The sequence below is a fragment of the Macaca mulatta genome, chromosome 1 (assembly GCF_049350105.2).
Source record: "Macaca mulatta isolate MMU2019108-1 chromosome 1, T2T-MMU8v2.0, whole genome shotgun sequence".
Classification (NCBI taxonomy): domain Eukaryota; kingdom Metazoa; phylum Chordata; class Mammalia; order Primates; family Cercopithecidae; genus Macaca; species Macaca mulatta.
The window spans coordinates 8,893,374-8,920,802 of NC_133406.1; the positions used below are offsets into that span (position 1 = coordinate 8,893,374).

The 27,429-nt window shown below is 39.4% G+C and overlaps 1 protein-coding gene across 1 annotated transcript in view; it reads right to left on the reverse strand.

Annotated features, from left to right (window-relative positions):
- The window catches only part of FMN2 (formin 2), a 398,910-nt gene that overhangs the window by 282,731 nt on the left and 88,750 nt on the right, over positions 1–27,429 (reverse strand). Inside the window, exon 4 of the mRNA XM_015127101.3 lies at positions 18,234–18,289. Within this exon, the coding sequence (XP_014982587.3) occupies positions 18,234–18,289 (56 nt within the window). The remainder of the gene's footprint in view (positions 1–18,233; positions 18,290–27,429) is intronic.

The window sequence follows — 27,429 nt, forward strand, 5'->3', positions numbered from 1 at the left end:
ACTGCTCATACAGATGTGGATTGGCTCACTCAAGGCTGGAATGAAAGGGAAAGAGAGGATGAGAGACTTCTTGTGTTGAGAACTATTTCTTCAGAGTGTTCCAGGGTTTCCTGCAACACTCCAGAGTGTTCCAGAGTGTTCCAGATGATCCCCATAGGGCATGGTAAAGAGCCATAGGTCCACATGCAAATGCTTCTTACCCACCTGGGAGGCTGACACTTACGCTCTAAGACTTGATTTTTACATATTGTGGAAGAATAATTAACAGGTAATATAAAGATAATATTAAGTATAAAACTAAACTCTTACCTTACTTGCTAAGGTTAAACCCTGGATCCAAGAAATACCTCCACAAAGTGAAAAGCAAACATCTTTATTAAATCTAAACAGACATCCAACCCATTTTCAGTGGAAAAAATGCAGATGGACAAGACAGAAAAGGGTATTTACTACAAATGAGGCATTTGTGGGTGCTATGATAGATGTGATAAAAATCTTTAGAGCAACTTTTCTCCCCCCATCTCCATGAAGGAAACGTAAACTTTTTTCTTTTTTTTTTTTTGCAACGGAGTTTCGCTCTTTTCGCCAGGCTGGAGTGCAATAGAGCGATCTCAGCTCACTGCAACCTCTGCCTCGCAGATTCATGCAATTCTCCTGCCTCAGCCTCCTGAGTAGCTGGGACTACAGGCATGTGCCACCACGGCCGGCTAATTTTTGTATTTTCAGTAGAGACAGGGTTTCACCATGTTGGCCAGGCTGGTCTCAAACTCCTGACCTCAGGTGATCCACCCACCTCGGCCTCCCAAAGTGCTGGGATTACGGGCGTGAGCCACCGCACATGGCCTGGAAATATAAACTTAATAGTCCTTCCTTTTTTCCACAATGGAGTCTTGCTACATTGCCCAGGCTGGCCTCAAATTCCTGGGTTTAAGCGACCCTCCCAGCTCAGCAACCCAAGTAGCTAGGACTACAGGCACACACCACTGCACCCTCCTAAATTTAGCAGTCTTAATCCTAACCTCTGTTACTTCTTCCTTGGAAACTATATCTTTTGCTACAACATTGAACTTGCTGAAGGTCAATCGTGATGTTTGCTGACAGCTGAAGACAACCAGTAATTTAGAGACACAACACCTACGAGGGGTTGATTTCCTTAATTTTCTATTGATAAAAAAAAGAAGTAGCCCTTACTATGAAAGGAAACTGAAAAACACTGACTTTTCAACTAATAAAGGAATGTAACACACTTCAAATAGGCAAGATTTTTGAGAATTTATATGCTATTCAGGCATATATACCTGCACATGCACACCCCTTAAAAGCTCATTATTTTTCACCAATGTCTACACAAAAGACTAAGGTATTTGTAATGCATAGTTTGGGAAAAACTATATTGCTGTGTAGTTTTTAAGTAGCCCATAGTGAAAAAAAAATAACCTTTTTTTATTAATTAGTTCTTATCTTAAGTCCCAGGATACATGTGCAGGACATGCATGTTTGTTCCATAGGTAAACATGGGCCATGGTGGTTTGCTGTACCCATCAACCTATCACCTATGTATTATTCCCAGCATGCATTAGCTACTTATCCTGATGCTCTCCCTCCCCTTACTCCTCCTAATAGGCCCCTCTGTGCCTTGTTCCCCACCTGTGTCTATGGGTTCTCACTATTCAGCTCCCACTTTTAAGTGAAAACATGCAGTGTTTGATTTTCTATTCGTGTGTTAGTTTGCTGAGGATAACGGCTTCCAGCTCCATTCATGTCACTGCAAAGGACATGATCTCATTCCTTTTTGTGTCTGCATAGTATTCCATGGTGTATACGTACCACATTTTTCCTTATCCAGTCTATCACTGATGGGCAATTGGGTTGACTCCATGTCTTTGCTATTATGACTAGTGCTGCAATGAACACATGTGTGAATGTATCTTTATAATAGAATGATGTATATCCCTTTGGGTATATATCCAGTAATGGGGTTGCTGGGTCAAATGCTATTTCTGGTTCTAGATCTAGGAATCACCACACTGTCTTCCACAATAGAACATAACCATTGTTAACATCCTGTATGGCCACTATACTTAATTCCACTCTCCAATTGTATGATGCTAGTAAGTACAAGAAGAAACCAGAAGCCAAAAAACCAGCACCCAAATTTATCTTAACCAGGAGTACAATTAGTCAGTATTTCTGACTGGATTAGTAAAATGCACAGATCATTTTCGTTTTTCCAGCATACTCTTAAAGGTGACCTTTAATCATTGAAAAGTATTTCTTGAGTTATGCTGGTACATAACTATGGTTTTCTTTTTCCCATGAATGATGATTATATAAAAAGTTAGCTGATAAATAGCATGTAAGAAGTAGATTCTGGAAGAGTTTTCCAAAACTCGGTTTGTAAATGTTATTGCCTAGGTCAGCTCTTTTCATCATAAATTTGAATATAATGAAAATAGCATAAAATTAAAGGATATTATTATATAAACACACACACACACACAGAGGAAAAAGTGATTCTGATCAGGCACAGTGGTCATGCCTGTAATCCTAGCACTTTCCAAGGCTGAAGTGGGAGGATCACTTGAAGCCAGGAGTTCAAGAGCAGCCTGGGCAACATAACACAACTTCATCTCTACAAAATGAAAAAAAAAAAAAAATAGCCAGGTGTGTTGGTATGTGCCTGTAGTCCTAGCTACTTGGGAGGCTGAGGCTGGAGGAGCACTTGAGCCCAGGAGTCCAGCCTGGGAGACAGAGTGAGACTCTGCCTCTAAAAATATAAAAAATAACAATAGTAATAAAAAGAAAATGATCCTAATAATGGCATAGCACAGTAACAATTATCACACCTCTTTCTACATGGAGTTCTGCCCCACATCACAGGCCAGCTAGTTCCACATGGCACCCAAGTTAGTGGTAGCAGAGGTCATAATACTAGTGACTGTGAAGATTCCTGGGATTTTTTTTTTAACCTTTCTAATTTACATAGCCAGTCAAAAATGTAACTGCATGATTACACATGATACCCAGTACCAGAAAAAGATCTCTTAAGGAGAATCCACTTAAGTTTTCTTTTGGTTACTTTGGATTGGCCCTCCCAATCTCCATCCTCCCCTTCCCGTTTACAGAAATAGGAAGGAAAACTACATTTACAGACTCCCTTGCAGCTAGATTCATCCAATTAGAAGCAGCCACACAAAGATTTAGAAAGTCAAATGAGGTAAGCATCATATTCCTGTGTCTGGTCTGCTCTGTTAGCAGTTAAGGTCTGAAAACAAAGCTTCTCTCCGACAATGTTCAAATGTCCACTCTACAAATTGCAATGGTGGCCTCAAAAGTTTTAACTCCCCTGATAATCCAGTTGTATTTGATTTCTTTGAAAAGTGTCACCTTAGACATAGATGCTTCAGACCTTCGAAACTTCCCATAAAACACCTGATTTTACAGTAAACACTCTGTTTCATGCACCTAGCATAGTTTCCGGTTCCTGCAAAAGGTCTGACTGACATACCCAGGTTCCAATACTTCAGAATAAATTATGAAAAAAATTCACTTTTTTTCCTTAAAAACAAAATTAAAAATTAAGCAAGGGTGTCATTTTAATTCAAAACAATTTTTATCATAATGGAAAAATACACAAATTCTTAAAATTAAAACTATTTTCAGTGCTAATTTTTTAACAAAAATATATGGTGTCATGATAAATGACATCGTATCACCTTTTATGAAAAGATGGTCCTTTTTTATAGTATTTGAGAACCTCATTAATTTCCCCAAAAGCCTCTGACAATCCTAATATGCAAATTCATTTTTTAAACACATCTATCACATCATCATTCTTACTGTATTAACTAACTCTACGAGGTGCTTCTAATCAATTACAGTTCATGTGATTCAAGTTTTCCACCATCACCGTCTCTGATTTCAAGAAACCCTCCACCTTCTGCATTAACAAGTTCACTTTATGCTGTATTTGTATCATATGGTTTAAAACACCCAAAAATCATTGATAAACTGATCCTGCCAAACTAAAGCATGGTGGATAATACCAGATGGTCTGTGTCAAAAGAAGAGGGATTTGGGGTTGGATCTAATTTTATAAATGATCGATTTATTAGCGTGTATTGTTCTGTTATGTATTTTATTTATTTTTTTAAACAAAGTGATAATTGAGGGTACTTAGATAATAAAAAGTTGAGAAAATAAAGAATTGATATACCCCATAAGCTTCAAAGGTTTTCAAATGTAAGATACAATAAGAACCAGAGCTAACAAATGACAGAGGAAGTAGTGATAAGAGGACAAAATTCCAAATCTGAATCTTTAATAAATACAGCAATGCTAGCCTTGTGATGCCAGGAAAGTGGAAGAGTCAAAAAATTCATAAAGATGGTGATCAACAGACTGCAAAGATGAGGGACTAAAATTTTTATAAACAGAACTTTTTTGTACAAATCATTTTTAAAGAAGAGAACATGGACAAACAGTTGGGGGGCAACAAACTATCTGCTTCTTACATTATTCCCACTGTAGGGAGAACAAAAAACCAACTTGCTAGAATCTTCATTCTCCCAATGACTTATCCTTACCTGCACCCTAAAATCCCGGCCAGCCCTGTATTAATGTTACAATCCCCCTTTTCTAATCCACACAAGCAGAGCAACTAAGTGCATCTCAAACCTTAACTGACTAGCCTGTAAAACAAGGCCGGCCATCCACTACTACAGAGTAGGCAAATGTATGTAGGATTTTTGGCTCTGTAGCTAAGAGTCTTCAAAGAATCTTATCTGGCCTTCCTTATCCAGGGCTATCAGTCAAGGGCTGGCTGGCTCTCAGAGAGTACCAATTCAGAAAGTCAGCTCAGATATTTCCTGTAGAGCGCTCTAGAGAAAGCTGCATTGCTTGTCAGAAGTAAGAGCTGATTTCTAATATAGGTTATTTTCTTTCAGGGATTTGTAAAGAGATTTACATGGCAGATATTAGTAATTATCGGGAAGAAAAGGCCATACATTTTCTTGCCATTTAAGCAAAAACCCTATTCTCAGGACCCACACAAAGTGGAATGAAGTTCCACAGGGCCCCCCCTCCCACACAGCCTAGATTTAATCTCGAAGAGACTGCCAGGCGCTCTGTGGTCCGTGGAAAGCCCTCAAGTTAGGAGCCTGTTCCTCTGTGTCCAGGGCCTGGAACTTAATCTTGTCTCTTCGAGGTGCAGCTAGATAGAGCCTATCAGATTCTCAAAGGACTTGACAATGAAAAGATGCACTTTTCATTATCTTTAGCCTTCTCCAGTTTTCAGAAAGACTCTCACTCAGCAATTCCAGTGATTGTGCAACACTTTACCGAAGGCTAATGGCTTTTTCTATCAAAAAATGTAACTAGGCCGGGCGCGGTGGCTCAAGCCTGTAATCCCAGCACTTTGGGAGGCCGAGACGGGCGGATCACGACGTCAGGAGATCGAGACCATCCTGGCTAACACGGTGAAACCCCGTCTCTACTAAAAAATACAAAAAACTAGCCGGGCGAAGTGGCGGGCGCCTGTAGTCCCAGCTACTTGGGAGGCTGAGGCAGGAGAATGGCGTGAACCCAGGAGGCGGAGCTTGCAGTGAGCTGAGATCCGGCCACTGCACTCCAGCCTGGGCGACAGAGCGAGACTCCGTCTCAAAAAAAAAAAAAAAAAAAAAAAAAAAAAAAAAAAAAAAATGTAACTAAATGTTGTAAAAAAGAAAAAGAAAAAAGTAACCGTGGCAATTTTGTACAGAACCTATCTAATGGGTGCATCCTTAGAAATGGAGGAAGGTTAAATCTATTTTCAGGCAATACAATAAGTAATAGGCTTTATAGATTACCAATTTTGAGATTATTTGTACTTTAAAATACTGTTTCAAAACCCTAAATCATAAGTGGTAGAGTCTGCCATCTACGTTGGCTCAATAATTACATGCAGTAAGTCAGCCAAAATTCCTCCATTCCTGTATAATCTTATATGTGGGTGGTGATGGTTAGCTCTTATAAATTGTTTGAACACTTGCATATCACAAAATACAAGTTTCCATTAAAAAATAAAATGCTCACCAAAAATATTTTTCCAAACAGAAGATTATCTGATTCCCAGAAAAAGAAAACATTACTGTAACATTAACGTTACAACTGTCAAAAAAGAAGCCAAGATACACTCAAGTAAAGCTTGTGCTGAAAAGTTAATTTGCTCATCTTTGAAACTTTATTATGTTTATTATGTAAGCAGGATACTTTTAAAGCCTAGAATTTAAAAGCTGCGTATTGGTAAGTTAACACTGCAATAATTTATTTTATAAATTTTAACATGAGATATATAATTAATTTTCAACCACAGTTAGATTTTTCAAATTCTGCTAAATTCTAAAGCAACATTACTGGCAAGTTAGGATACCTCTAGATATCTGTAAAATAGGAATTCTATTCTTCACAGAAGCATATAAATTCTCTATTTGTCATGTTCTTTTTTGTTTGTTTGTTTTTTGAGACAGAGTCTCACTCTGTCACCCAGGCTGGAGTCCAATGGTGCGGTCTCGGCTCATTGCAACCTCTGCCTCCTGGGTTCAAGCGATTCTCCCTCATCAGCCTCCCGAGTAGCTGGGACTATGGGCACGAGCCACCATGCCTGGCTAATTTTTGTATTTTTAGTAGAGACGGGATTTCACTATGTTGGCCAGGCTGGTCTCAAACTTCTGACCTCGTGATACGCCCACCTCGGCCTCCCAAAGTGCTGGGATTACAGGCATGAGCCACCATGCCCGGCTGTCATGTTCTAAATTCAGAAACATCCTAGTTTTGGAACAAACCAATGGCATTCCAGTTTATAATATGTTAACATCTGCTACACATGATCCCATAGGGAAAGAAATCAAGGTGTTATGTAGATGCGATTTTGCAGAAAACTGAAATACAAGCAATTTTAAGTTTGAAAGGGAAACTTCAAGAAAGAATATTAGAGCAGATGGTAAACAGTAAATAACTTGCCTAGGGCTTCTTAAAAAAGAACATTTTATGGGAGTGAGCCTCACACAGGGAGCTGGGATGGCATCTCTAAAATCCTTATTATAAACTACATGATGAATTATGGAAATTGTAGTATTTCTGAACTGGAATGGACATGGCAAATCTCTTTCCATTCCTTCACTGATGAATGAGAAATGTGATACGGAAGGGAGAGGCATACGTTAGAAATCATAATTGGCTGTATTACTTTTAACATCTCCCATGGGAAGGTTAAAGTCATGATCTTTGGTGAACAAACACAGTGGAAGCAATAAACATTTAGGGAAGCAAGCCAGGAAAAATGGGAGATAAACAGCAAAAAGAACAAGTCTTTTTTGTTCCTGCTCACATATTGAGAATTTTCTTTCTACTTATTTGAGCTAGAGTTGCAGGAGGTGCTGGGCCATACGTTAAAACAATCTGTTCCTTAATTGTCTCAAGTAGTGCAAGGAAGAAAAGCACTATTTTATCACAGCTTCGCTTTCCTTGAATGATCTATGGATGGAAAGTGCAGCTCAGTTTTTCACCTCCTAATCACCTCCCTTGCATTAACACCCAACTATTCTCAAATTGGTTTTGTTTTTGTTTTTGTTTTTAAAGAAAAATCCTCCTGGCCAAGCATGGTGGCTCATGCATGTAATCCCAGCACTTTGGGAGGCAGAGGTGGGCGGAGCACCTGAGGTCAGGAATTTGAGACCAGCCTGGCCAACATGGTGAAACCCTGTCTCTACTAAAAATACAAAAACTAGCCAGGCGTGGTGGTGCACGCCTGTAATCCCAGCTACTCTGGAGGCTGAGGCAGGATTGCTTGAACCCGGGAGGTAGAGGTTGCACTGAGCCGAGATCATGCCACTGCACTCCAGCCTGGGCAACAGAGTGAGACTCTGTCTCCAAAAAAGAAAAAAGAAAAAAAAAAGAAAGAAAAAGATAAATCTTCCTAAAGAATAAAGCCTGGAGAAAATCAAACGGAGTGGATTTGGACTATTACCTGGAGTGGTGGCCCTGCCACTCTAATGGAATTAGTCTCGGCACTCTCATGGTTTCCTTATTGCCAAATACTATATATTTAACCCTGTCCTTTATAAAGAATCCGATACTAGTAATCATTCCTTCCCCCTTAGAACTCTTTTCTTCTGGTTTCTATAATTTTACGCTGCTCCTCCTCATTTCTTTCTCTGTTTCCTCCCTGGGATTTTTTGGGGGGTGGAGTAGAGACTTTGTACTTAGCCTACGATCCCCTCTACATATACTGGGAGAGTTCATCAATTTTTACATCTTCAATCTCTCATCTTGATAGTTATTATCGCAAGTGTTTCTCTCTCATCAATACTTCACTTCCATATTGGGACTGCTTAGCTAATACTGCTATTTGATTACGCTACCCTGTTCCTTAAAGTGCATCTGAGGGTATAGGAAAAAACCTAACCATAATGCTTTCCCTATTCTCTCACTCAACAGGGAAAACAGAGGACTTCTGTGACCTGTATCATCGAAATGTGTAAAGATTTCATCCCTCCAGCAGCCAATCAATTCTATTATAGATACCAGATGGGTGTCCTCTAATTCAAATCAATTCTAACACTATCTACCTGGAGGTAGCATCAGGTCACACAGGTTGAGGGCTCAGTCCTCAAAACTGCCCCCACTTCATATGCAAGTCACAGGTCCAGGCCTCTGGAACTTCTGACCGACTGCCTATAAAACCAGATCCCCCCACCCGCCACCGCTCCTCAGGTTCAATGTGTTAGAGCAGCTCACAGAACTCAGGGAAACACATACTTTTGCTGACTTACTAGAAGGGATGTTACAAAGGATGCAGATGACAAGATGGATGGGGAGGGGCTTAGGAAAAGGGGTGCACCATGTTCCAGGAAAATCATGTGTTCATCAGCTCTCTGGAAGCTCTCCAAACCCCATCCGTTTTGGGGGTTTTAATGGAGGTTTCATGATGTAGGTGCGATTGATTAAATTACTGGGCACTGGTGACCAACTTAACCTTCAGCCCCTCCCAGTTCCCGAGGCTGGGGCGTGGGGCAGAAAGTCCCAACCCTCTTATATGCCGTCGTCTTTCTGTGGACCAGCCCTATCCTGAAGTTACTGGACAACAGTAGCCTACAAAAAGACACTTACCACTTTGAAGATTCCAAGGATTTTAGGAGTTGTATGCCAGGAGATGACAATTAAGACCAAATGTATATTTCGCAATATCAAGCATCTTATCCTCCAACAAAATATTCCTTTGCCTGTTCTGCAGTTTACCTAGGCTTGGGAACATCTTTTGATCATTTCTCTAATTCATTGTCTCTTAAACTCAGTGTGCACCAGAATTGCCTAGAGGGCTTGCTAAAACACAGATGATTTGGGAGGTCGAGGAGGGTGGATTGCCTGAGGTCAGGAGTTTGAGACCAGCCTGGCCGACATAGTGAAATATCGTCTCTACTAAAAATACAAAAAAAATTAGCTCGGCATGGTGGCGGGCGCCTGTAATCCCTGCTACTAGGGAGGCTGAGGAAGGAGAATCCCTTGAACCTGGGAGGCGGAGGTTGCAGTGAGCCAAGATCGCACCATTGCACTCCAGCCTGGGCAACAAGAGCAAAACTCTGCATCAGAACAAAAACCAACCAACCAAAAAACACACACAGATTGCTGCGTCCCACCTCCACAGTTTCCAGTTCAGGAGGTCTGGGTAGGGCCTGAGAATCTACATATCTAACCAGTTCCTAGTTGATGCTGATGGTCTACGAACCACACAGCCTAATTTACACCCTAGACATGGTTACCAAACCCATCATTCCAATTCTTGGTTGCTACTTTTCCTGTATCATATCAGCACCTTAGTTGAAAAGTAATGGAATTACTTTGAGAGTTTAACAGCTGGTCCTACATGGCTCTACTCTCCCTCTTACTATCAATTCTACATTCCCTTGCCAGGTAATTGTTCCTTAAACTTCCTTGCTCATTGGTACTTCCTTCCTCAAAAACTCATGGCTCCCGACTACTGAGCATAAAATGTTTTAAATCCTCTATTAGGCTCATAAGACCTTGAATAGCCCATAAAATGTGGCGACCCCATTACTCACTCTGCCTACTGCAAAGGGGTATTGTGAGAATGTTTTTTTGTTTTTTTGTTGTTGTTGTTTTGTTTTGTTTTCTTCAAGACAGGGTCTCATTCTGTTGTACCAGCTGGATTGCAGTGGCACAACTGTAGCTCACTGCAGCCTTGACTTCCTGGGCTCAGGGGATCCTCTTGTCTCAGCCTCCCAAGTAGCTCATGCCACCATGCCCAGTTTTTTTTATTATTACTGGTAGAGACAGGGTCTCCCTATGTTGCCAATGCTGATCTCAAACTCCTGGGCTCAAGTGATCCTCCCACCTCAGCCTCCCAAAGTGTTAGAATTACAGGCATGAGTCCCCACACCCAGCCTTATTGTAAGAATTTTAAAAGATACAGTAAATTCTTGCTATTTGCAGTAGTTTTGTTCTATAAAGTTTTTGTGAACATCAAATTAGTGAATACTGAAATATTGCTTCTAGAAAAAAATACAGGTTTAGATTCCTGCAAGCCCTTCGTCACATTTTTGTCAACCAACCAATGTATTACCTTTTTAAAACGTGTGTTCCTGCTGAAAGACACCTTATTTAATGTATATTGCTGATTTACTATGGCCAACAGCAGCGTCACTCAAGCCTGAACAAAGCTTATCTGACATGTGTTTTCGCCACAAGGCACATCACAGCCTTCTTGCACATAGGAATATTAGACAACACGGCAGCTCTATGCTTGGAGGCAATTTCAAACAGTAAAACCAACAAGGAAAAGCACAAAAACATGAAAACACAGTCGCAAAAATACTCTTATTTACAGAATGAGAGCTGAAAGCAGAAAGCAGAGCTTCATCTCATTCAACATGAGCTGGGAAACAGCGCGTCAAGCAACTCAAATTTCTCGCCACTTGGAGCATGTTTGCAACTGGCCATGAAAGCACCATATGAATATGATTTGGGGGCTCCATATAAATTTTAGCAAGTAGGTGAGTTCACAAATACATGCAAATCCAAGAATAATGAGGACCACCTATGCGATGAAAGCAACTTTCAAAACCAGAGCACTGCCCAAACATAACAACAATAATGATAAATATGATAAACTACAATAATGATAAATAATGATAAATAACAATAATAATGATAAACTAACATTTTGAGTGCCAGGAGCTCCTCCAAAGCATTTTACATAAATGCATTTAAAACCCACAAAAAAAATGTAGAGATAGGAATTCTTATTATGCCCATTTTATAGATGAGAAAACTAAGGCACACAGAGTAAAATGCTATACCCAAATTCTGACAAAGATCCTCTCCTTGACCAAGCTCTAGCCAGGCTCCTCCGAGCCCTCTTCTCAACTAGGCCTTAACCTTGGCCTGTAAAGGCTTGAGCAAACATTAACATCATTTTCTAACAGCTAAAGGCTGCATCCCAAAGATCACCCTACCCCTCTTTAAATTACTGCCTAAGAAAACTCAAGGCTGCCAAAACAACTTACTGATTGTTTCAGCCTTCACCTGAGGATAGCGCATCTTTCCTAGTCTCTGGCGGAGGACAGACTCCTAACTTCTTATAACTGCCAGTTAGCAGACACAGCTGGCCTAATCTCATTTACACTAATGAACCCTTTGCAGTTTTTCACTTCTGAGTCTCCTGAGCCTCCTCTCACCGTTCTCCCTATTCCTTTATTCTCCCTTTAAAATGCTTGGTCACCTATGTACGAATCAAAGTTGAGTTTAGTTCACGCTGGACTCTTCCCTAGCGCAATAGTTGCCACTGATATAAAATCTGTCCTTACCATTTTAACTAATGTCTGACTTTGTTTATCTTTGACAGTTCCCCAGTTAAAAGTGGAATAACTGGGATTTGTGCCCAGGAAAACTGGTCCAAAGCCCAGATCCTCAACCACTATGGTATGAGTATAAGCAAATGTTCTACCACTCCCGAAATGCACCCTAGACTGAGTCTTCCCAAGTCCAGTGTCTAGAACAAAGTCAAGTTTAGACAAATTTAGATTAAAAAATAGAAGATTTTTTAAAAGGGAGTAGGAGTGCAGAAGAAACATATGTATAAGACAGATATGAAGGATCCTAAAGATTTAAAAAAAAAAAAAAAAAAAAAAACTAGGGTATTTTTTAAGGCTGGAACAAGCCAATCATACAGGAAATAGTGGTAACGCTGAAGATTGAGGATGGCAAGGGAAAACTCCGTGTGTCAAACTCAGGAGTCTGAACATTTTCTCAAATGCTATGAGCAGTCACTGGATGAGTCTAAGCAGATATTAGACATTAGCAAATTTGGATTTTAGAAAGATAACTCTGGAGGCATTAGAGAGACCCATTGGGAGAATACTGCCGTAATCCAGATAAGACTGGGCTCTGGGTTAGGTGCTGTCAGACTGCAGGCCAAGGAGGCCCGGGAAGAGGAAAGCAAAACTGGGTCTCCAGGGCAGCTGTCAGCTGAGCGCCCCTCAGGTCACCTGGACTATTGTGCTTCACCCTGGCCACACATCCAATGCCATGTTCACTTCCAATTTTCTACCTTTACTCTCTTCTCTGATCTGAATGAAATACTCACTCTTCTTCCCTCCACCTGTCCAAAAATAACCATTTGATCTAAATTTCACCCTTCCTAAGAAATTGCCCTTAATTGTAGTCTCTCAACAACCTTCCCCCTTTTTGTGAAGTTTATCTTGGCAGAATTACACTGCATCTTGCAAATCATTCCATGTACATGAAAGAGGTATGCTCTTCTGTCTGCTTCTTAATACCCAAGACTTTGTCTTATAATTCTTCGTATTTCCTTCAATATCTACCACAAATACCTTGCACACAGTAGGCCAGCAGATGGTCAATAAAGGACAAGCCTGCTTTATAAGCAGAGAACTTTTATCAGCTCCACTACCCCCACTGGATTAGCTGCTTGGACTGTTTGCCTTTCTCCACAGGCCATTAATAATGTTGCATAGTGCAAACTAGTTTTACACCATCCAAAACTCAATAGAGCAAAGATGTTACTTCATTTCACCTCCAAGCCTGACCACCCCAAGGAAAAACAAAAACAATCTGTGACATCCAATTATTTCTTCACATTCTCATCTCAAGTTCTAACTACTTTCCAGATGTTAGCTGGTTTTCATTCTTAAAACTCATAGAAGAGTTTCTTTTATGATTATTTCTAAGCTAAAACATCTATATTTTTCTCTGAGCTCCTTCGAATTTCTACAGAAGAAAAATTCTTTCCCCACCAAAAAAAAAAAAATACTTTCTTTCTGTTAACATAGTATGGTAAATACCTTTCAAAATGCTACCTAACTTCAATGTCAGCACCGCCCCACGGGTATCCTGTCTTCTCTTGCCTTCCCAACCATCTCTCGCTTGCCCCTTCCCAGACTCATTTGGTCGGAGTATTTACTGGTTAAACTATTTATTGAGGACCTAAGAATGATGAGACACTGAGGAAGACTTCAAGGATAACTAACTCATGGTTTCAGACCCAAGCATCTCTCTCTCTCTCTCTCTCTCCTTGTGTTTCTTACTCTGCCTTATTTTAGTTATTTACTTGTCTTGTGGGTTATTGTTTTGTTGGTTTCCAATTACCTTGCAAATTCATATTACCTTTTGCCTTGGAGTTGAGAAAGACCTCACATTCAACAACGTTTCTTTAGAACCCTTCTATATGTCTAAGACATGCTACCCTAATTCAAATGGCTTGTTTTATTAAGTCCCCAGCATTATTTCTTCAAAATTACTTTTACCACCCCCCCCTTTCTTTGGATCTGACCAGTGCTGCTTTTGCTCTTCAAACTTTGCTTCTGAGTAATCAAGACCATCCCATCGACGAGGCTACTCCATCTGTTTCCTTGACTTGTTCCTAAATTATTTCTGAAACTAATGGAACTGAGTGGCCATTGCATAAAGAGTACTATAACAGATACTTTAAGGAGATCCAATTAAAAAAAATTTACTTCTTCAAATACATTTGCAGTTAGATTAAACAATGAGGAGACTCAGCAGGGCTGATCAGAGCAAAGAGTTTTTCTGACACTTGAGAATGTATTTGCATATAGACCATACAATATACGGGGGAAGACAGTGCTAATATTGTATAATTCCTTTTTCTTGTCGAGCACTTTGTAATAGATGTGACTACTGATAAATAATATTATAATGTGCAAAGACCTCACTTTCGATTGCCTGTTATTTTCAATTCTTACCCAAAGATAGAGTTTTTAAAAATCAAAATGTTATTCTATTTCCTTTCCAACTAGTCCATTTACATTAGAAAGATATCAAGAGTTTTAGAAACATGCTTTGAAACAAAAATTTTATATATAATTTCAAAAGCAAAAAGTTAGAAACCAGGTAGCTACCAGGTGAAGCATGTTACCATACACCAATCTTTAACTTAGAAGCAAATGTTCTTAGATAAAATAATTGACACTAAGCTATTATAGACTATAGAGTGTAAAAGGCTTTACAGTTTAAATATTTCAAATGCCAAAGGATTTAAATAAACAGAATCAAAAGACAGTCGCATTTCAGTTTTATGACATAATTCTTCAGATATAGCAGATTTTCAGGGCATATTACTTGAAATTAAAATAATCAGTAAGTGAGGTCTAAAGAATGTAATTTTATTTGAAAACCTAATTCCACAGGGTCATCAATAAAAGCACTCAAGGAGTAGCTATAGTCCGTTCTTTTCACTCGAGTGCCAGCTGTATTTGCTTTAAGCATCAGACCCTCTGGCAACACCACAGCCTCTGATGCCTATGAGTTGAGGAAAGGCTTTATGAGTCATGTGTTTTTTCTAGGGATATTGAGCTCTCAGAATTATTAACTACAGAAAGAGTAAAAGTCAAAACTCATTCAATAAATTCCAGTGTGCTCAGATTGAGAGAACAGGTGCCTGAACGCACATCTGAAGAATAACTTAGAGAGGATGCTTTCCAACTCGGCTGCAAGCCTCTCACTAAGCAGTCCTGGGGATCTCGCATTACGACCACAGAAGAACGCAGGCAACACTGGACGGACCAGAAAAATCTCTTAGGTTCATCACTCATACTGAGAAAACTGCCTTCAAACCTCTCATTTCCATCGGCAGTGGTGATTTAGAGATACAGAACTGCCATCTAGTGACTAAGAAGGAAAAAGCAAGGACTTTCCATGAAAAATAATTTTTTTTTACATAACAAAGCACGAAAGTTAGTAAAATTCACACAACTCAGCATATCAAAGTTCTAGTAAAACTTCAAAACATATAAGTGAACTAATATACCTATTTGCCTCTATAATGTATCTTGGCATCTGACTCATACATGGTATCGTTTAAATATAATAAAATAAATTTAGAATAAACTTCTCATCTCATTCATCTGATGATTTTGGCATACGGTGATTATCCATGTAAAAGGATAATTTTTATCATTGTATAAGTATAAAAATCAAACAGATCTATACTCAAACAGTGGGTCTACGCTTTATCCAGCCTGTGATCTTATGCAAGTTACTTTTACCTCGTATAATCATTTTCTTTAGCAGTTAAATGTGCATTATAAGAGTTGCTTTAAAGGATTATTGTAAGGATTTCTTAAGGTAATAGAGTAAAAGAAGAGGTATACAGTAGGTTGACAATTAATTTGAGTTTTCTGTATCCCCCTTTATGGATAGTTACTTTAGGCTGTCATGAAACATACCCATATCATCTAAGAAAAGAATCAGCCCATAAAATAAATGTATGACAAAGAGTTAATGATTGCAAAAGTAAGTGATGTCATTGTTGGGTGCTTAATCTCGATTGCTTTCAAATATTGTTACCTCTCAATTAATTTTCCTGACTTCTAGACACTTCACTGTCAACAAGGATAAGATGTAACATTTGTTCAATCTATTTCACCCTTGAGTCTTCAAGTTGTAAAATCAAGTGTTTTAAAATAACCTACTCCATTAGGTTTCTGCTTATTGCTATACATATATTATATATATATATAATTTTTTTTTTTTTTTTTGAGACGGAGTCTTGCTCTGTCGCCCAGGCTGGGGTGCAGTGGCGCCATCTTGGCTCACTGCAAGCTCTGCCTCCTGGGTTCATGCCATTCTCCTGCCTCAGCCTCCTGAGTAGCTGGGACTACAGGCGCCCGCCACCACACCCAGCTAATTTTTTGTATTTTTAGTACAGACAGGGTTTCACTGTGTTAGTCAGGATGGTATAGATCTCCTGGCCTTGTGATCCGCCCGCCTTGGCCTCCCAATGTACTGGGATTACAGGTGTGAGCCACCACGCCCAGCCCCGTTGTAATATATTTTACTATGGTCCATCACTCAGGAAAAACACTCTATAATGTTACACACATGGATATATATCTTGAAATAGCATAATATAGAAAGCAATGTTGTACACGTTTTATCATTGTTGATATTATCAAATACTTCCTGTTCAGGTTCTCTTTGACATTATCATATATAACAATTGATTCATACACGTCCTGGACATAAGAATTTAGAAAAACTTAATATATTCCTTTAAATCACAATTTAGCCATGCTTTCCACAAAAGAAAGGCTTAAAAAGTGAGGGGAGATTTGAGGGTACTATTTTTCTTAATAATTGCTGACCTTACTATTTCTTTTTCCCTTTTTATCTTTCTTCATCTTTTTTGCTGTGGGCTAATCATTGCAGATAATTAAGGGACCATCAGTTGAGCCTACCATGCCCCTCCAAGTGCCACCAAGTTGATGTAGGCCTCTGCTCCCATAACAATAAGCTGCAAAAGCTTGCTTTTTTAATGAACTGTCCTTAAGGATAGCTAATCTCACTGCATTTTTGAAAATTACCCAGGTGCTGTTTTCAACCAATGTTATACCCCAATTTCTCCTCCAGGGGGAGCACAACTTTCATGTATAACAGGGATTCTTTTCTGAAGGGAAGTTACTTTATTCTTTGATGGCTTCTCAGAGATCAGCAATAATTTAATTTTACAGAGAAGAACCCTATGTCCCAGGTAATCTAAACATGTTGTCATCACACTAATCAGAAACAGATCCGGGTGTAAAACCCAGGTATGTGTCTCCTCATTTTCTCTTAGACCACCAACAGAACAGAACACATCTTTTTACTATTCATTTCTAAAACTAAGTTACTGTCAAAAGCATAGCTGGGTGAAAATGTAAATTAAGCAAATGGTTTTATATCCAAAAAAGCAATTGCTATTCACAATTACTATTCCATACAAATGTTTCCTTTCTTGCAGCCTTTTTTTTTTTTTTTTTTTAAATAAGAAATCCATTTTAGCATAAGAAAAAAAAAACACAAAATTTGGCTTTTTTGGTAACTGATATGGTTTGGCTCTGTGTCCCCACCCAAATCTCATCTTGTAGCTCCCATAATTCCCACATGTTGGGAAGGGCCCTGGTGGGAGATGACTGAATCATGGGGGCTGGTCTTTCCCATGCTCTTCTCATGATAGTGAACAGGTCTCATGAGATCTAATGGTTTTAAAAATGGGACTTTCTCTGCACAAGCTCTTTTTTGCCTGCTGCCATCCATGTAAGATGTGATTTGCTTCTCCTTGCCTTCCGCCACGAACTTGTGAGGCCTCCCCAGCCATGTGGAACTATAAGTCCAACAAGCCTCTTTCTTTTGCAAATTGCCCAGTCTTGGGTATGCCTTTATCAGCAGTGTGAAAACAGACTAATACAGTAACAGGAAAAAAAAGTTTCTGTGGAAATTAAACAGATACTAATTAATGTTTCATCCACCAAAGTAATAAGAATCTTATTTGACTTTAGCAAAGCTCTGACAGATTTTTTTTTTTAAAGATCACAGCCATGGGACTATTTGAGCAGGCGCATCTCGGCAGACTTCTCCCTGGAGGGGCCACCGTTTCCTGCTGGAGCCAGCTGTCATTGGGCCCAACTCTTTGGCTGGATATAGAATAAAACAGCTTCTGAAAAGCTTGTACTCAGTTCCACTTCAAGGCTGATTTTCTACGCAAAAAAATAAATGGAAGAAAACATCCCCTTCTGCCTGACTGGATTCCGCTGCAGGCTTAGGGAAAACGGGGGCATCCTAGCCAGCCGGGCAGATGGAAAGATAAATCGCAGAGTCTGTCACAATCTTAAGACAAATAAGACAGATGGGAATCTGACATCCTAATAAGATCGTCTTACCTTCTGGACAGCATCCAAGCGTTTTTTGGGAGTTTCCGAAACAGCAGATTGAGATTCTAGTTTGGAAAGGAAGCAGAGAGTCAGTATCTTAAAGGATAATTTTCCTATTTTTTCAATCAGAAAATAAAACTTTCAGTAAAATATATCATTAACCATAAGTACCAAAACTATCCAGTCTCTCTCCCAATTATATAACTGGGTTATTAGGATATGACTACTTCTCAGTATATATAATACATATAATGAGAGTGCCCATGTCATTTTTTAAAATTGGGATATTCCTAAGCCCTTCTCTATATATCAACTATCCTTATTTGTCTCAATTGCTAGTTTCTAAATTGTGCCAGAAAGTCCTTCTAAGACTTTCACAGAGTATCTTATTCACTCAGCTGAAGTCTGTGTCACGGTAGAAGCTACCGCACCAAGGTTGAAGGATGGGATCTCAAAAGCCTTGTCTAACTGTTGTCAAATTGCCCCTTGATTTCAATGAGAGATAATGAACACTGTTACCAAGAGACACTGAGTGAGGAGGGTTTCTGAAGCGGTTTTTCTCTTTTAGTCCTCATGTCATCTGAGATTCTACGAGACTGCAAATTCATCATGCTAAAAAAACCTAAGGCATAACCAAGTCACGGATTTATTTTTCTTAAGCTAGAGGGCACTTTCTTCTAAGTGAAGCTTGCATGCAAATTTAAAAGTAAAAGGGCCTTTACGATAAAAATAAAAATGAAAGGGCCTTCAAGGGATCCCTCACGCTCCATGAATCAGAGCCTGAAAAACCACTAATCTCATCCATCCTCCACACCTTTCAGAGGAGAAATTCAACGCCTATAACGCAAGCGGTTGTTGGCACGGTGAAGACGAGAGTTTATATCTCCTGACTGTCACGTTGCTCCCCTGACTGGCATGCAGACCAGACCCTGGACACAAGGCACAGCAGTCACTGGTTTTTTTTTTCTTTTTTTTTTTTTTTTTTTTCCGAGATGGAGTTTCGCTCTCTTGCCCAGGCTGGAGTGCAGTGGCGCAATCTTGGCTCACTGCAACCTCTGCCTCCCGGATTCAAGGGATTCTCCTGTCTCAGCCTCCAGAATAGCTGGGATTACAAGCACCCACCACCACGCCCAGCTAATTTTTGTATTTTTTTAGTAGAGATGAGGTTTCACCATGTTGGCCAGGCTAGTCTCGAACTCCTGACCTCGTGATCCGTCCACCTTGGCCTCCCAAAGTGCTGGGATTACAGGCAAGAGCCACCCCACCCAGCCAGCAGTCACTCTTTATGGTCATTTTGACATTTCCAATTTAGCAGCATGGTAGCTGATGTAAGTGACAATGCTACAGAAAAATAAAAGGCATTTAGTATTCAAACAGCATAACATACTGTTAAGCTACATTGAAAGTTACATTGAAAGCTACATTGAAAGTTTTCATTTCACTCAGATGAGAATCTGTCTCCACAGGGGCCCACAAGGCCTGGTTTCAACTAGTGTTACTCACTAGCCTCTCTACCCACCTACATCTGTACCAACTTGCTCACCAGGCCAGCCACCCTGGCCAGCTTGCTTGTCTTGTAACACACCAGTCATGCTTCTTCCATAGGGCTGCCAAAGCCACAGTGGCTACTGTCTCTGCCCAGAGCACTGCACTCACTCTTCTTCCCAATATCTGCAAGCCCCACTCTGTGGCTGCTTCCTTCAGGGCTTTGCTAAAGCAGCAACCCCACCCACTCCTTAGCACCCACCACACACTCACCCTTACTTTCTTCGTAACCTGGATCATCACACCATATATACTCCATAATGCATTTGGTTGCCTACTTATTTATACCTGTTATTCCACTAGAACATAAACTCTGTGAAAGCAAGAATTGTTGTCAGTTTTTCCCCTTGTTGTGTCCCCCACATCCAAATAGTGCCTGGCACTTAGTAGGTGCTTAAAATATTTGTTGAGTAATTGTAGGAGTGAATGAAAGAAACACGAAAGATCAAAGCAGTGATGAGACCACGAAAGTGGGTTCCACCATGAAAAGCTGGGTATCCTGGGCAGAGAAAGAGACAGTAAGGATTTTACATGAGACGATATAGATATTGCCTTGCCTTTCGCTATTTTCTGAATCTCAGCTAAGAGCATATATTTTAAAACAAAAATCATTGAGAATAGCATGATGCAGTCACTTACCAATAAGTGTCACAGTGGCAATAAACAATTGGCCTTAAAATACAACCATTTCCCCAGATAAATATAGTATATCATTGAGCTAATCAAAAAGAGATTCTTCTCTCTTATATTGACAAATCTCTACTCTGAACTTAACACGGGAGTTAGCCAAATTTTAATAAAGATATTTAAGAGCAAAGCTAGTTAACAGTTAATATTAAAGCAAATCCAAACTCCAGAATGCTCTTATTTTCTATTGTTTTTCATCACTTCCAAACCCTCCCAAACACAATAGACTCAAGACAAGTCTTGGCTTTGTACCAGTGGGGAAAAGTCTCTCTTCCTCTTCTATTTAGATCATGCAATAAGAGGCTAAAGGCTCTCCTGGTGGTACACAAAGAGTTAAATGCTTTCCAGTTTTTTTCTATAGTCCTTGACCCGGTAACCAAACCCAGCAAGTAAACTTCTGGGCTCTGATGGTAAAGAACAAGTGCAGTTTATCAGAAAAACATACTTAGAAAACCACGTTTATTAGAAAGATACATCAGCAAAATATTCTGCACACCTACACCCAAACTTTCAGCCTCTCTCTGTCTAATTCGATAGCTACTGAACTGAATTCATTCTCCCATCCCTAACCATTTCACTGTAGTTTTTATTTGTGTGAATCTGTGTGTTAAAACATCAAAGAGAAATTTGTAGGTTGAAATACTGTCTTCAAAATCATAAGCTGGAAAATAGGAGTTCTAGAGGGTCACGATTTTAAGAGGAATGGGATGTACAGAATAACTCTACTGAAAAATAAAGGGAAAATCAATGAGAACCACTGAGAGAGGAGAGAAAAATACACGATAAGGAAAAAGAAAACAATACAGAATGAAAGAAAGAGAAATAGAAGGAAAAAGATATAGGAGGGAGAAAGTAAAGGGAAGCATGAAAAATGGCAAAAGTGTCCTTTAGGGAGCAGAGAGAAATTGATGTACCAGTAATGGCTGAAGAGAGGAGTCACTAGATAGGTGTATCTGAGTTATCAGCTTAGTTCCAACTTTCATAGCGCTCCCTAAATGAAAATGATCACTCCCAGAATTCCCGGCGCCCTCGTACCCAACACTCTCCTCCTCTTGGGATCCAGGGCACTTTCAGGAATTGCCTTAAACCCAGCTCTAGGAGAGACTGACCATCTCCATCAAATATTCATCACTAGAATGGTTATTATTTTCAAAGAGTAACCCGGTAAGAGAGCTCTCAAGGGTACATTTAAAACTGCCACCTCCTTCACCCATCCTTAAAATTAAGACATCAGAATGTTCTTTAAAAAAAAAAAAACCGGCCGGACACAGCGGCTCATGTCTGTAATCCCAGCACTTTGGGAGGCCTAGGCGGGTGGATCACAAGGTCAGGCCAATATGGTGAAATCCCGTCTCTACTAAAAATACAAAAATTAGCCAGGCCTGGTGGTGGGCACCTGTAGTCCCAGCTACTCAGGAGGCTGACGCAGGAGAATCACTTGAACCCGGGAGGCAGAGGTTGCAGTGAGCCGAGATTGTGACACTGCACTCCAGCCTGGTGACAGAGCGAGACTCAGTCTCAAAAAAACAAAACAAAACAAAAAAAAAACAAAAAAAAAATTATGAAGCAGAAACAGAGAGGGAGAAAGAACATTCCTTAAAAAAAAAAAAAGTTAAATATTCCATTTGAAAAAGTTACCTCATAAAATTCTGAGCGTAATCTAAAATTCTGGACTCCCTATGGTACCAAATATGTTTCAGGAGTGACCTCTTTTTCATCACAAAATAAGCCGTTCACTCATGAAACAAAACATACTTGGATGAGCTGTGTATTTATAGAGAGAAGACAAGGCAATGAGCGGGATATGCGTCTCTGTTAAAAAGGGAAAATAAACCAGCCTTTTAAAATATATATACAAAATATGCCTTCTAAAAATGAATGAAGTAGTCTCTAAATAGTTTGGCATTTTAAGTTCAAATGCAGCTACATAAAATTATTATATGATAGCTTCTTTAATGGTATATACCATTTGATTCAAATCCAGTCAATTTAACTGAAACGTAATTCATTAAATTTCATTGAAATAGCATGACTTATGATTGGCTGCCTAATAAATGCAAGATGCTTTTAATTCTGATATACCATGTCTTTCCAAAAATGAAGATGAGGTTAAATACTTGAATTTTCCTAAATGAGGCCAATTCCATGATCCGCTTATTTGATTATTTAATAGTATTGAGGCTCTGCCTCTCATTGTCAACAAAATATAGCCACACCTAGGCTATAGTTAGCTCAGGAGAAAAGGAAGGCCAATTTTATAGAAACTAAATGTATGCGTGTATATATATACACACACGTATATATACATATATGTATATATACATGCATACATACACTATATAATATATATTCAATTCAACATATTATATAATTAATATATAATATATAATCATAAGCCAATCATATAATATATATTATCTAAGATAATATATTTTATCTATATATAATGTAGTTACATGTTGAAAATGGAGAATTATCTTTGGGAGATACAGTCAATCTACTCCAGTACATTTTACTCCTTGATTAAGTGAGAGGCTCAGAAAGGTAGAATACTACCAAGTCTCCCCTGGTCCCTTACAGAATTTCTGCATTATCTCAACCAAACTTATGTGAAAACATTTGAACAAAACACAGAAATGGACCGGGCATGATGGCTCATGCCTGTAATCACAGCACTTTGGGAGGCCAAGGTGGGAGGATCACTTAAGCCCAGGAGTTCAACACCAGCCTGAGCCACATGACAACACCTCATATCTACAAAAAATTTTTAAAAATTAGCTGGGCATAGTGGCTCACACCTTTAATCCCAGCACTTCGGGAGGCTAAGTAGAAGGATCACTTGAGCTCAGGTGGTGAAAGCTACAGCGAGCCAAGGTCATGCCACTACACACCAGCCTGGGCGACAAACTTAAACCCTGTCTCAAAAAGAAAAGAAATGAGTTGATACTGTATTGACCTTGCACGGCACAGAATCTTTTCTGTTAAGAACCATTAGAGACACTTCTTTGGGATATGAATTGTGCTTCTCTGAGTGACTGTGTTTTCAATCTCATGGACACTGAGGAAGACATTCACATTCCCCTTTCTGCTTTACAATTACCTTGAAAAATGGCAGATCCTTATGAGATACATTTCACGGGGCTGTCTTAGCTCAGCTTCATTTTATCGTTCCATCCTAAATTCCTTTTAGTTTGATCTATATTCCTTATTCCTTTATGATCCTTTTGTACATTTTACATATTTATAAGCTGCTCAAATCTTTTTTTGCAATAAAGGTGAATTACAATGTACTCAGCCAGTGCATAACTGCATTTCAAAGGATTTTCACCTGAAAATATCCTGCCATGGTTCTTTGTTTCTTTCTTTTCTTTTAGTCCTTGCAGCAGGAAGTCATCTACCATGTTTCTACCAGATCCTCTTCCATATATTTTCTTCTAGGATTTTCTGTGCCTTGATTCTCTTTCTAAAAAGTCAGTTCTCTGTCTCCTCTCAGCCATTCACATTTTCAAAGAAAGGTGAGGGATTTGATTTTCCAAAGACGAAACGACAATGATCAAAAGCCCCTATACACATCTACACACCTGCTCCTGCTCCGGGGTTCTCCATGAATTTGAAAACTCAAGTTCATTATTTGATGTTGTTCAAATCTATTGAATGACCTTTGAAACTTGGTATTGAGCCCCGAAATTGGTCCATGAACTGTTTTAGCCCATACAAAACTCTCCCTTAAATCTTGCATTAATGTGCTAAGTAAATGTTTACTTAGATCTTTTCCAGCAAAAGCTTTTCATCATTCACTCAAATATTTAAGTATATACTATGTACCGGAAAGTCTTGAAATTCTGAAAGCTGATGGGGAAGACATGTATATATATAAACAGAAAAATTCAATACATAAAGCATTCAGATGACAGACAGGAATAGGATGTCATGGGACTCCAGAAAAGAGCCCGCGAATGGAAAACAGCCATGGATGGGTGGGTGCGTGCTGTGTATAGGCAAGGGAAACAGTGGGAGAAGATAAAGTGAAAATGATAAATTGAAAGGGTTTCTTTCTATCAATGTTTTTGTCACCAACTGGTTTTGGTTTTTTATTTGTTTAATGCCACCAACATGGGAAGCATATGACTTCCTTTTTTCCCAGCCAGTCTTATCCTTCAGGGGTGTTCTGCAGACTTCAAAAGGTCAATGCTAACACCTTAGGCCCATCTGTGGAGGCAATGCCAACTGCAGAGGGAGCTAGGATGAGAGCAAAGGACTGCCAGGAATCTGCAACTCACTGGTGAGAAGAGGCACCAAGACCTCACCATAGCCTCAGCCCTTCCAATTCATACAAAGAAGGGGCAGTTCCTTCACCAACCCATAAAGGAAGAAAAAAACCATCTTTCACAGAAGAGATCATGAAAAAGTTAAAGTGAGATGCTCCCTATGCAGTTAAAGTGAGATACACGAAAAAGGCAGAAGAGAGAGTACCACAAATCTGAATTAGCTGGACATGTGAATTAGGTGACCTATTTTAAGAGCTGGAAAAAAGGTCGAGCGCAGTGGTTCATGCCTGTAATCCCAGCACTTTGGGAGGCCGATGGGGGGTGAATCACCTGAGGTCAGGAGTTCAAGACCAGCTGGGCGAACATGGTGAAACCCCGTCTCTACAAAAATACAAAAATTAGCCGGGCATGATGGTGGGCGCCTGTAATCCCAGCCACTCGGGAGGCTATGCGGGAGAAGGTCGTGAACTCGGGAGACAGTGGTAGCAGTGAGCTGAGATCATGCCACTGCATTCCAGCCTGGACGACAGAGTGACACTCCAAAAACAAACAACAACAACAACAAAATGAGCTGCAAAAAACAACAAACGAGGCAAGCAAAAAAAAAAAAAAAAAAAAAAAAAGTCCTCCATTTTCTAAGCTAGACCTGCAAGTCTTTCTTCTTCTTCTTCAAAAAATGTCATTGAACTCTTTTACTTTGAATTAAAATAGAAAGGGGTCAGCCAGGCACAGTGGCTCATGCCTGTAATCCCAGCACTTTGGGAGGCAGAGGCGGGTGGATCACTTGAGGTCAGGAGTTCGAGACCAGCTTAGCTAACATGGTGAAACCCTGTCTCTACTAAAAATACAAAAATTAGCCTGGCCTGGTGGTAGGCGTATGTAATCCCAGCTACTCGGGAGGCCAAGGCAAGAGAATCGCTTGAACTCAGGAGGTGGTGGTTGCAGTGGGCTGAGATTGTGCCATTGCACTCCAGCCTGGGTGACAGAGTAAGAACCCACAAATAAATTTTTTAAAAAAAGGGGAGGTCATGTGTTATATACAGTGAATTTAACCATGATGTCACCACATAAGAATATGCACCTATCAGTTAACTACAAATAGATCATTACTATTAATAATTATATTATCAAACTTTGTGATTGATGTAAAACATGAGACTGTAGGCAAAGTTTACCTATGATATTGACATTCCCACTCTTACAACTGACTGATTAGAAGAGAGTGTGGTGTGGTTCTGGGAATGAGGCTGTCTCATGGAAGTGTCTTTCCAAATGAACATCAGGGAGTCACAACAGAAAAAGTTTAGAAAGACCCATTAGATCACTCTGATGAAAAAATGCTACAATAGATCAACTAGAGAAAAATAAGTCACTAAGTTAAATTACTTCTTACCTCCATCATCCTCTTCAAGAATGCATTTTTAAAAAGGAGACAAGTTATTTCATTAAAAATCACTTGCTCTGGCATTTTGCAAGCTACAATAAATCATGAAGCACAAACCAGGTGACAAACTTCCTGGTATCAATTCCAACTTCATCTTTTACCAAAGTAAAATTCAGATGATCACACTCAATTAACTTTGAGTCAAGTGTTCCACCAGTATATATGCCAGCAACATAAAATGTTTTATAATGTTTTATAAAGTGCCCTAAAATTGAAGAATATCATATAAATGTTTCAGTGAAACAAGTTGAGAATGATACAGTAGGGAACAGAAAACAGGAAAATATCACCCAATCAATGATGCAAAACACGGGATATAAACAACTGTTAACAGGACTCTCCACGCAATTGATTAATTCAACTATATCTACCCCTAAGTATTTTGTATCACTAAATGTGATCATAAATAGAGTAGTGTAGAAAATGGGATCAATACTTTTAATTGTGTGTTTTCCTTTCAAACGAAAAGTCTCTTTACTTTCTTGATTTTCAGGCGCTATCATGGTAGAGGTCTCTCATCTCTGAAGATCTTTGCTTAAAGGAAGTCTGCCTTGGCCTTTGAGAAACTGCTGTCTGTAAGTGTTATGATAAACTCAGCGTCCTTCCTGGAACAGCATTTCCTACACCTTCTCTCTCACTTGTTCGTTTCAGGGAGTACAGCCCACCCAGTGAATACCACGCAGTGTTTCAAAAGCACTGGACACTTAAAAAGGGAGATTCAAGGTCAAGTGTGGGCCCCCATTTCAGTGCATTGGTGGAAAAAAAAAAAGGCACAAATACATCCCTCCAGAGACGGGGATAAAAATGGGAGGCAAGGTTCCCTTTGCAGAACTTTGGGTGGGGGACTGGAATAAAACCTTTTACATTGTTGGTCATTGTTGGTTGAAAGGGACCTCATGAATAAGGCAATGACATGAAACAGTGATAATTATAATAAATAATATTAAATACACTGAGCTAGGCACTGCATTCTGCATTCTAATGCTTCATACAAATGCCTGTAATTCTCAAAACAGCCCTACACAGTACATGCTATGCTCATCACCATTTTACAGATGAGAAAACTGAATACAGTTGTTAGGAAATTTGCCTGAGATTACAAAGCTAGTAAGTTGGCAGAGCCCAAGCTTCATGCTTTTAAGTTATGTTCTTCTACTATGCATCCAAAATAAGTTTCTAATGACTATCTTCCTCTCTATGAGTCAATCAGAAAAAAAAAATCAAAATTCTTAACTCTAATATCTATGTTACCATTTAGGAA